Source organism: Triturus cristatus, chromosome 4_1 (assembly GCF_964204655.1).
Source record: "Triturus cristatus chromosome 4_1, aTriCri1.1, whole genome shotgun sequence".
In the NCBI taxonomy this organism is placed as follows: domain Eukaryota; kingdom Metazoa; phylum Chordata; class Amphibia; order Caudata; family Salamandridae; genus Triturus; species Triturus cristatus.
Window position 1 is genome coordinate 63870388 of NC_140585.1, and position 12064 is coordinate 63882451.

Genomic DNA, 12064 nt, shown 5'->3' on the forward strand with positions numbered 1-12064 from the left:
GCTCCTGCTAGAGATAGAGGTCCCTATTGAAGTGACAGAGGAGGTTAAATTAACTGAGAAGGACCTAACTCTCCGCTGAACCCATTGCACTCTCCCAGGAGGAATAAATAGGGTCCTACCTCTAGGGCATCCCTCTGAGTCGATATAACTATTCCCTGGGGACTAGAATTCAACAGTAAGGGCTCTTCAGACTCCTCCTGGACATGCTCAGAAGCAAAATCATGTGTGTTGGACTCCCCTGGCTCATCCTCTGGAGCAGAATCACCCATATTCTAGTTATCCTGTCCATCTGACCTTTTTTCTTGGTACCAATAACTATTCCCAAAAGAATACTTCACTGTTAACACACGGCTCTCCAAATGTCCTTTGTAAATAAATCTTCATAGTCTTGAGCACGGCCCCCACACCTTCAATCATTGTCTCAATTAAATGCTCAATATTTTGGCTCGAATAAACCTAGCACAAGGCATATTTGCTAGTTTTGAATCTTTTATAGCTTTTGTGAGCCTAACTTATAACTAAGTTTTTGTGCTGTAGTGCACCCCATGCACTGCTCATTTGGGACCTTCCACCCTCTGTATTCATTTGTAAGCCTCGCACTCAAACACAATGTTTCTGTTGTTCATCACTAACACCTCATATCTGAGCTTTACCATACATCTCATTCTGCATACCTCACTATACCGATCTTCTGTGAGCATCTCATATGTGTCTCTCACAGCAGGCTTTTTTACATTGGTAAGCATCTCTCTTCCACACAAACACTGTTCATCTTATTTTTGTGAGAATCCCACACAAGGCTAATTCGTATTGCACATTTATCTCATAGGGCTTCTTATATTTTTGTGCAAGATAATGCGTTTGAGTGCACTCTACACTCATATCTTCCATCTACGGTAATGCTTCTCATAGATTAGACAACAAAAGTTCCTGTATTGTGTTGTATACTTTGCTTTGCATTAAGGGTTTCTCCAGCCACAGGAATGCAGGGGATAAACTTCCAATGTTTGAGAAACTATTCTCGCTCTCCTTCTTGTGCCCTGCTGGACCAGGAGTTTCCAATAGGGATCCAACTAAATTCAATACTCAACCAGACTCCCAGAATCCTATACCATACTATTAGACCTGCCAGCCCTAGGGCGGTCTTCCACCAAACGTTTTGCCGGCTTGCTTACTCTTTTTGCTGATTCTTTTTGTTGGCCTTAGGACTCTGAGCACTTTGCCACTGCTGACCAATGGTAAAGTGCATGTGCTTCCCCTAAACATGGTAAAATTGGTGTATGTACAACTGGAATTTTTTATTTACTGGAACGTACCTGGTACGGTGGTGTAACATATACCCTGGGTCTGAAAATTGAGTGCTTAGTCCAAATTGCATTTTGAGGTTTAGTAATGTCGTGAAAAGCATTCAGTTTATTCTTCCTTTTTTTGTCCCACCTTTGTTTGCTTGATGCATGAAGATGTAAGATTCAAAAACATGTTTTTTCACATTTGGTCTAATTGCTTTGTGAATGTAAATAACAATTAAAGCATACTTGCAAACTGTGACTACATGCCTGCCTTTGCAATGTTTTACTACAAAATGATGCAATTGTATTCGGTTAATAGAGCGTACAGCTCTCATACAAAGGGCGATTTGTTTAGGGTGACAGGAAAGTTCAAAACGTTGTCCTTGACCCCCCAGAAATGTTGTGTCTCCTACTCCCCTGGGTGTAGCTCTCATTCAGGGACGTAGCTTGGTCAGAAAAATTGGGGGAGGAAGGGTGAACTTCAGCGTTTCCAACAATCTCGCTGGTACATAATGTTAAATGAAACTGTATGACAAACAGAGGGCATCTTTCGAAATGAGAATTGAGTAACAGGCATCCATGGTTTGTAATGTATTTACAACCTAGCTGAGCTTTGGAAATGCACTATGTAATTTTAAACAACCCTTACACAAAAGTAAACTATTGACTTATATTTCATTATTGTTTTGATGTCATCGACTTCCAGACATTTACACATGAAAGTATTTAAAGTTCAACAAAGTTAAATGACCCCAAAAGTTCTAAACATGCATTTTAATGACCACCATTCTCAAAGCTGCATCAACCAGGAACTGCATTCACTCGGGAGCCCCCACAGACCCCTGCCTCCCACACATCTTCCACAGAGCCTCCGCATCGCTCCAGAACTACGACGCACCATCAACGCCCCAAGGATTGTCGCTCAGCCTCACACTCTTCAACATCTACGTGCCCCCCCCCCCCCCCCCCCCCGCTGCCATTGTCAGACAGCACGGACTCAGCATAGTATCCTACGCTGACGACACCCAGCTCATCCTCTCCATCACCAAGGACTCCCATCACCACCAGACTCAACTTCCAAGAGGGAATGAAAGACGGTGCGTCCTGGATGAGCAGCAGCTGCCTGATGCTCAACTCGGAGAAGACAGATGTCCTCGTCCTCGGACCCTTCCCCTGTGCCTGGGACAACACCTGGTGGGCCACTGCCCTCGGCAGCCCCCCACCCCCACGGACCATGCCTGAAACCTTGGCATCGTACTCAACTCCTCCCCGTCAACCCAGGTCAACCCCGTCGCCTCCACCTGCTTCAATACTCTCTGCAAACTCCGAAAGACCTTCAGAGGGATCCCCCACGAATCAAGGAAGACTGTCACCCACGCACTCATAACCAGCAGACTGGACTACAAAAAAGGCACTCTATGCCGGGATCAACAAGTCTCTTTTCCGCAAACTCCACACCATACAGATCACTGCAGCCAGACTCGTCCTCGGCATCCCTCGACATGAACACAGCACTCAAAACCTGCGTAACCTCCACTGGCTTCCCATTGAGAAGAGAGTAACCTTTAAGATACTCACCCACGCGTTCAAATGCCTCCACCACACCGGACCCCAATATCTCAACAATAGAATCTCCTTCCACGTACCCAAGAGGAACCTCCGATCATCCGACCTCGCCCTCGCCGATCCCCCGCTCATCCGCAGAGCAAGAACAGGTGGTAGAACCTTCCTCTACATCGCGGCCAAGACATTGAACGACCTCCTGATCAACATTAGACGTTCCCCCACCCTGCACATCTTCAGGAAGACCCTCAAGACCTTGCTCTTCAACTGACCGGAGCTGTTCCCCCTTAGCGCCTTGAGCCCCTCATGGGTGAGTAGCGCGCCTAAAATTCCTCGATTGAGTGATTGATTAAAAGCTGTAACTGGAGCTCTGAACTTTTCATTGCAATAGTGGAACCTAGAGTGTTGGTAAGCTCTGCCGCCACCCACTGGTCCCCCCACCAAAGGATCCCCACACATTGGTTTGTTTTAGGGAATCCCACCAGTGTCCCCCCAGCCTTCCATCACTGGCTCCCTAAAGTCCTTTGTAGAGGGTGAAGGGACTGGATTTCCATGGTGCATTCTCCTTTGCACTCCTAACCCCTTCTGTTGCTTATCCTCTGGCCCTGTATGGGGTTTGCCTTCTACTGGGATATTCCTACAAGTAAGAGTCACCGTCCATCACTGTTGGTATCACACAAATGGTGACCCTGATCACTCGACAGATGTACTGCTGGGCACTACTGACCTCACATTAACCTTACAAGGTCCCGTATGTTTGGGTCGGACCTTGACTAGAATAAATGGGTGCCTTTATGGTCTATTGGTTACTTCATGTTGCAGTGGCAGAAGTATTCAACTCATGCTGGTTTGCCAATGGTCTTCACTTATGTGGTGTCTAACTTTTTTTTTTTTTGGTAGGGTCCTGATGGCATCTCAGGTCCTCTTGAAGCCACTGACGCATGTCGCTGTGAGCGGGGGCACACATGGCAATGAAATGTCGGGGGTCTTCCTTGCCAGGCACTGGATTAAAGATCCTTCTGAGTTGTGCCGTTCCACCTTCAGTGCAACCGCATTTATCGCCAATCCTCGTGCCATGGAGAAGTGCGTACGGTACATTCATCAGGATCTGAACCGCAGCTTCAAAATGGAGTTCTTAGAGTGAGTACTTCTCTGTTTCTCTTGCTCTTGTTTTCTGTAGAAACCTTGCTACTTCCCATTTGGTCTCATGCCTGGGGTGACCTACCCCACTCAAAGACGGCCTCTTCGCCACAGGAGTGGTACACACAAGCACATATACAGCACACACATGCACACAATGGCACCTTCACATACATACACAAACGCACACCCACACACACACACACACACACACACACAGCACACAGACACACAACTGCACCTTCACACGCTCATGCGTACATACACATCCACGCACTCATGCTCGCGCATACCCACACACACACATTCACTCTCTGCCCCTCACCAATAGCTGTGATAACCCAATCTGCTCACTTCCTGACATTTTATCCCTTAAATCTCAGGCCAAGAATAACTCTTTAACGGAACCCCAAAAGGCATGTACCCCTAAAGACCGGTACTAATGAGGATTCTATTCCCCAATCTTCCATGTCCCCTCTTGCAGTGCTCCAGATTCCCAAGACGATCCCTACGAGGTGCAACGAGCAAAGGAACTCAACAAGATCTATGGTCCGAAGGGCTCTCCGGAGGCTCATGACTTGATGTTCGACATGCACAACACAACCACCAACATGGGGGCCTGCATCATGGTGGAGAGCCCCCACAACCCCTTTTCATTACACCTGGCAAACTACATGAAGGTAGGTTTTACTTTTCAAAAATATAAAATTACAGTAAAGAAGCAAAGCATATAAATCACAAAACAATGGCATTTACAGTAACTCTTTCAAAATACACAATAAAAAATCATAAAATTGTCACATTTGTTATAAAATTACCAAAATGTCTAATCAGTCTTGATAATGGATCATGCTTCCAATGGTTCATGGTTATACATTCTGCTGTCTATGGAGCATATGTTATGTTATCTGGTATATGGCTTTACATTTCAATTTTAGGTTCATTGTCAATGACAGTCCAAATCCGTCAGGCAGGACATCTGCCGCGTCTTAACGGGATACCCTGTCAACCAAATTCTAAATCGGGTCCTATATCTTTAACACTTTACTATTGAATCTCTAAAACTAGTACAATGCAATAAACAAGGTCACTTGACTCAGTTACAGAACTGCAAAACTAAGATACTTTTTCAGCTGGTCTTCCCCGCTGTTGACCCAGTTATCTTTCTCAATAATGTTTGATCAAATTGGGCATTTGAACTGCTCGTAGATCCTCAGGTGCAGGACTATGTTATGATATTGACCATAAATGGTGAACACTCTGCTCCCTGTGACAAGAGCCTGGACATCTTCTGAGCAGTAAACGTTAGCTTCAATCTGAATATCACAGGTAATCTATTGTGACCGACCAGATCATCTCACAGGCTGAACTGCTGGATCCAGTTCTGACAATACAACATATTATTTCAGTAACTAACCAGGTTGGAGCTCCAGCTATATGCAAGCTGAGAGGCAGTCGGGGAATGGGGAGGGTAACATTTTTGTAATAAAACAACAATTCAGACTATACAATTTTTGTTGGTAGTTGGCTGTACTAAAGACCTTAATTTGGGTTTTCTAAAAAGTAAATTTTCAGGCGTAAGCAGTGAGGACATTCAGTGATCTTTGGGGCCTTATACGCTTCGAACCAGTGATAACTAAATTACATAACATATTTTTCCTACATTAGCCAGACCTAGCTGATAATTATTTATGGTTTCAAGTCATTGCTCTAGGTTACCTAATAAACAGATCACTGGTAGAATATCGGAAACAAAAAGATTATGTGGACAGAATATTGTGTCAAAAATAACTGAGGGCCAAAATATTGAGACGGTCAGTGCAAATAGGTGAGCGTAGATTTGCTATTCTTAACCCAGCATCTACGTACCTCGAAGATGTATATATCGTCAAGGTACATATGTGTGGAGTTATATATACTGGCTACTCTGTGATACCATGGATGTCTAGCAATGGGTGTGTATCTAGGGTAACATCTTTGATGACAGTAGCGATCACTCAGTGGTCCACAAATACACAGACCAACAGAGCGCAACCCTGGCGAAGGATTTGCCACCACGGAGTGTAAGGGCCGCCACATTGTGTACTGTGGACATCCACTTTCGATAAACCACGAATAGGGTTGAGAATTCCATTTATCTCAATCCAAGAGTTCATCAATAATGATCTTGTCAAATACAGCAGACTAGAGAGAACTTGCAGTGTTAACTCCTGTCTGTAATAGAGATGACTCTACATTCCTGTAAAAGGAAGTCCTTGTGTACCAGCACTGCTGTGGTAGTGATGGAGGATGGAGGGTGAAGAGGTAGGAGGGCTACATGGCCCCTGGCATGAGTTCCTCTCTACCTCATAAGTGGTCCGGCCTCTCTCTTGTGGCTTATTCACCACACCTGTTTTCTCCATGGTTCCAGGGTACATCTCCATACTGATGGCAACTTCATGAGCCGTACATAGTTCTTGTTGTTCACCTAATGGATTGACCATGCCTTTTACTTCTTTTTTGTAATTGATTGCAATGGTTTTCATTAATTGTGCAAATAAAGTATTTTTCAGTTTCAATAGTTAATGTTGTGGATATCACCCATCTTCTACCCTGTATTTGTATTTTATTTCACACCATTCATGTTGATTTAACATTTCATTTTAATATATTACCCTCTGGATTCACGTTTCATGTACCAGCTAGAGAAAGGGTCGTCACTGGAGAGCGAGATGGGAGATAAAATAATAATGGCCTTCTTAGAATGAAGACCTTCCATATCATGACCTGCACCCGGTGCATAACTCCTGCCCCTCCTCCCCTCTGGATATCTTGCATTATCTGTGGTGTAACCTCAGGCCTGCCCCATGTGTATGGCTATGGCCCTCGCTTCCCTCTGGATATCTTGCACCCTTTCTGGTATAACCTCTGACCTGTCCCTGGTGTATGCCTCCTCCCCTCCTCTGAATATCTTGCACCATTTGTGGTGTAACCTCTGACCTGTCCCTGGTGTATGCCTCCTCCCCTCCTCTGAATATCTTGCACCGTTTGTGGTGTAACCTCTGACCTGTCCCTGGTGTATGCCTCCTCCCCTCCTCCTGAATATCTTGCACTGTCTGTGGTGTAACCTCTGACCTGTCTCTGGTGTATGCCTCCTCCCCTCCTCTGAATATCTTGCACTGTCTGTGGTGTAACCTCTGACCTGTCCCTGGTGTATGGCTCCTGCCCCGTCTCCCCTCTTGATACTTTGCACCGTTTGTGGTGTAACATTTGACCTCCCTTGATGTATGCCTCCTCCCCCTGGATATCTTGCAACATCTGTGGTGTAACCTCCGACCTTCCCCTTGTGTAAGCATCCTGCACCCCCCCCTTGATATCTTGCACCGTCCGTGATTTAATTTCTGCCTTGCCCCTGGTGTATGTTGTCTGCTCCCCTCTCGATAACTTATACAGTCTGTAGTGTAACCTCTGACCTTTCCCCGGTGTATGCCTCCTGCCCCCCTCCCCACTGGATATCTTGCTCCTTCTGTGGTGTAACCTCTGACCTGCCCCCTGTGCATGCCTCCTGCCCCTCCTCCCCTTTGGATATCTTACATCTTCTGTAGTGTAACCTCTGACCTGGGGTATGCCTCTTGCTCCCCTCTTGATATATTGAAGTGTTTGTTGTGTAAACTCTGACCTGCCTCCCTGCCCCCCTCCCCCTGGATATATTGCACCACCGTCTGTGGTGTAACCTCTGACCTGTTCCGGGTGTATGCCTCCTTCCCCCCTTCCCCCTCTGGAAGTCTTGCATTATCTGTGGTGTAACCTCTGACCTGCCCCTGGTGCTTCACTCTGGCACCCTTTCCCTCTGGGCATCTTACACTGTCTGTGGTGAAACCTCTTCCATGCTCTGGTGTATGCCTCCTGCGCCTACTACCCCCATGGATATCTTGCGTTATGTGTAGTGAAACCTCTGATATGGTGTATGTCTCCTGCCCCCCTCTTGATAACTTGCACCATCTGTTGTGTAACCTCTGGCCTGCCCCTGGTGTATGCCTCCTGCCCCGTCTCCCCTCTGGATATCTTGCTTTATCTGTGGTGTAAGCTCTGACCTGCCTCTGGTGTATGGTTCCTGCCCCTCCTCTTCCCTCTGGGTATCTTGCATTATCTGTGGTGTTACCTCTTACCTGCCTCTGGTGTACGCCTCCCGTCCCCTCTCCCTTCTGGTGTAACCTCTGACCTGCCCTGGTGTACCCCTCTTGCCCCCTTCTCCCTTCTGGGTATCTTGCATCATCTGTAGTGTAAACTCTAACCTATCCTGGTGTGCGCCTCCCGCCCCCTCTCCCTTCTGGGTATCTTGCATTATCTGTGGTGTAACCTCTGACCTGCCTCTGGTGTATGGTTCCTGCCCCTCCTCTTCCCTCTGGATATCTTCCATCATCTGTGGTGTAACCTCTGACTTGCCGCTGGTATATGCCTCCTACACCACACTCATCTCTGGATGTCTTACATTATCTGTGATGTAACCTCTGACCTGCCCCTGGTGAATGCCTCCTGCCTCCCTCTCGATATCTTGCACCATCTATGGTGTCACCTCTGACCTTCTCCACTGTATGCCTCCTGCCCCGCCCCCTGGATATCTTGCATTATCTGTGAAGTAACCTCAGACTTGCCCGTGGTATATGCCTATTGCACCACCCTCATCTCTGGATAGCTTACATTATCTGTGCTGTATCCTCTTGTGAATGTATGGCTAGCACCTCTGCATTTTTGCACCTTTGCACGGGGTAGCCGGTAGTCAGCCTTTAGGTGGTCACGTTTGCTGGAACTTTTGTTGCACGCTTCCCACTCAGGTCAGGTATCACACCACCTTTCTATAGCCCTCCATTGTGTCTTTCCCTACTGCCTAATCATACATCACAACATTTTAGAAGTATAAAGTGGGAGATTTGGGAAACTAATCAAGGGATGTATTTTCCCCATAGACTATGATTATAGCAGAGGCAATTTTAGGCAGGAACAGCCAAAATAAGGTAATTTATGGCTTCAAAAACCGGTGGTCTCCCATCTGAATCAGTTCTGTTGGCATGTATGCTTTATTCTCAGGCCCTATACAGTGTTCGTCCAAGATACCAGTTTGTAGAGTTGTCGATAGAGCTTATGGTTGTGTTCTTCTTCAGTGACCATAAGGACTACAGGTCGTATTACCATTGTGCACCATGGTAACCAGGCGCAGTGTCACACTCACCATATCTTTCACATACCACACTTACACCATGAAGGGTTGGAGCACCTGGACTTCTCTGCTGACCATGACACACAATCTCCACTCTGATGGGCGGCCGGAAGGGGTCATCTTCCTAGGAGCACACAAAGGACCACTGGTATGGATCAAGTGCAGCTTGCATAAGCAGACCACCATGTCCCTCATCCTCAACTTGCAGGATCCGCTTAATCAAAATCACAAAAAATTCATCCGCAATCAGAAGAGATTGGGTGGGGATGGGAGCAATGAACCTCCGCTAACTGTGACCATTATTATCCACTCAAAAAGGAGGCAGGAAGGGGTGGGTGTCTTCCTCTGGGCTGGCGAAGCACATGAGTGAGCGCTATTTTGGATTGGGTGACCCTCGCCCTATCATACAACAAAGTCGGTATGGTACTAGAATATTGTAATGTGATTTGAAAGTAATACTGTGTCCTATAAATTGGTAACAACAATGTTGCTCAATTGGAGTCAGTAGTAGAACATTTGCATTCAATTAGACAATATTTTGTAAATGATCTTTAGGACACATTCTAACATGCAATCAAGCTAACCCTATCCTTATCTCATGAGGCTCTCCTCTTATTCCTGTGCCCCAGTGCCTTGGTGTCCCCTGAAAGAGAGTCATCTCAAAAGATACAGCAAAGAGAGTCATCTCCAAACATACAGAAAAGAAAATCATCACAAAGGATACAGCAAAGAGAGTAATCTCAAAGGATACAGCAAAGAGAGTCTTCTCAAAGGATACAGCGAAGATAGTAATCTCAAAGGATACAGCGAAGATAGTAATCTCAAAGGATACAGCAAAGAGAGTCATCTCAAAGGATACAGCAAAGAGAGTCATCTCAAAGGATATAGCAAAGAGATTAATCTTGAAGGATACAGCATCATCTCAAAAGATGCAGCGAAGAGAGACAGCTAAAAGGATACTGTGAAGAGTGTCATCTCAAAGGATACAACGAAGAGCGTTGTCTCAAAAGATACAGCAAAGAGAGTCATCACAAAGGATAAAGCGAAGAGAGTCGTCTTAAAGGATACAGTGAAGAGAGTCGTCCTAAAAGATAAAGCAAAGAGAGTCGTCTCAAACGATACAGCGAAGAAAGTCATCTCAATGGATACAGTGAAGAGAGTCGTCTCAAAGGATACAGTAGAGTCATCACAAAGAATACAGCAAAGAGAGTCATCTCAAAGATAACACAAAGATAATCGCCTTAAAAGATACAGCAAAGAGAGTCTTCCCAAAAGATACAGCAAAGAGAGTCTTCTCAAACGATATAGCAAAGAGAGTCCTCTCAAAGGATGCAGTGAAGAAAATCATCCCAAAGGATATAGTACAGAGAGTCATCTCAAAGGATACAGTGAAGAGAGTTTTCTCCTAGGACACAGCGAAGAGTCATCTCAAAGGTCGCAGTGAAGAGAGTATTCTCAAAGGGTACAGTACAGAGAGTTTTCTCTAGGCCTGGGAGTGAAATTTTGCTCAGCTCGTAGAGTTTGTGGACTTGCTCCCACTCTGCGCTCTGTGTAACGTGAGGAGTTGTGAAACCTCACTCGCGCTCGCCAACGTTATGTTGGCGAACACGAGCGAGAAAAATATTACTCAAGACAACCTCCCATCGAGATTTCTCAATGCAGATAGTCGCAGTTGACCGCGCCAGCTCGCGTTGAGAAACCTTCTGTTTGCGTTAAGGAAGCTGCCGCTTGAGTAGAACATTTACCCGAGTGGCAGAAAGAAGCAGCGCCCTCTTGCACTGCGCATGGTGCTGTTTGCGCTGATTTTCCAGCTCGGGACAAACATCCAATGCTAAAATCAGCACGAACAGCACGACTTAACACACTTTGCCGCTTCCAGAACTCCGCATATCGGACTGGAGTATTTTGGGCACTTTGCGGAATTTCACATAAGCGGAACTCCGCGAATTCTGCTCAGTCCTAGTCATTTCCAAAGATACAGCAAAGAGAGTCGTCTCACAGCATACAGCACCTGTGTGGGTCTGTAATGTTCACATTGTGCCCAAGGTCATGTCATAATGCCTTTCCTGCAGGATCCTCACTTTGATATTGATATTTGATATTGTCTTTAATCTCTCTTTAATTCCATGTCAGTTCGTAAAGATTAATGCATTTTATCTACAAATTCTTTTTCCTTTAACTTTAATCCAAGTCCTAGAAAGGTCTAGCCCCTGGTTCAGTGCAATACATAATTGGTTCAAAACGCCTTGGAAAAAGTAGAGTATTTCCATTATTGCAGATTCCATTGATGATCCAAGTCTTTGTATCGACTCTATGTTTTTGTCTGTCGCGTTCCAGTCCAGGGAGGACCTGGCTTGGCAGTTCGGGCTGGACTGTTCCCATGAGGCACAGGGTCAAGACTGATTTGCATATGGCTGGGTTCAAACTGGAATGGCATGGTGAGCAAAAAAACGATGGATTTAGGCCCAGATCTCTGTATTGGGGAGAATGTATGACATTGTTCTGCATTCTGTCCATCAACTGTTGTTTTTGCATGTGTCACCCTGAGTGGTACGGGTATGCTCAGACGTGAGTCCCTTGCTCTCCATGCCACTGGAATCAAGCTATTCTGGCTGAAGAGGGGTGAAACCCCGAAACCGGTCCCTGGATGCTTATTTCCAGTCCAGGGAGGACCTGGCTTGGCAGTTCGGGCTGGACTGTTCCCATGAGGCACAGGGTCAAGACTGATTTGCATATGGCTGGGTTCAAACTGGAATGGCATGGTGAGCAAAAAAACGATGGATTTAGGCCCAGATCTCTGTACTGGGGTGGATGTATGACATTGTTCTGCATTCTGTCCATCAACTGTTGTTTTTGCGTTCTGAAAGCAACATGA

The 12064-nt window shown here is 45.9% G+C and overlaps 1 protein-coding gene across 3 annotated transcripts in view; it reads left to right on the top strand.

Moving 5' to 3' along the window:
- LOC146839531 (N-acyl-aromatic-L-amino acid amidohydrolase (carboxylate-forming)-like) overlaps nt 1-12064 on the top strand; it is a 375658-nt gene that overhangs the window by 158129 nt on the left and 205465 nt on the right. For all 3 annotated transcript variants that reach the window (XM_085651586.1, XM_085651587.1, XM_085651589.1), the window contains 2 exons: nt 3753-3992; nt 4477-4672. In XM_085651586.1, coding sequence (XP_085507712.1) covers nt 3760-3992; nt 4477-4672 — 429 coding nt within the window. In that variant the 5' untranslated portion in view covers nt 3753-3759. The remainder of the gene's footprint in view (nt 1-3752; nt 3993-4476; nt 4673-12064) is intronic.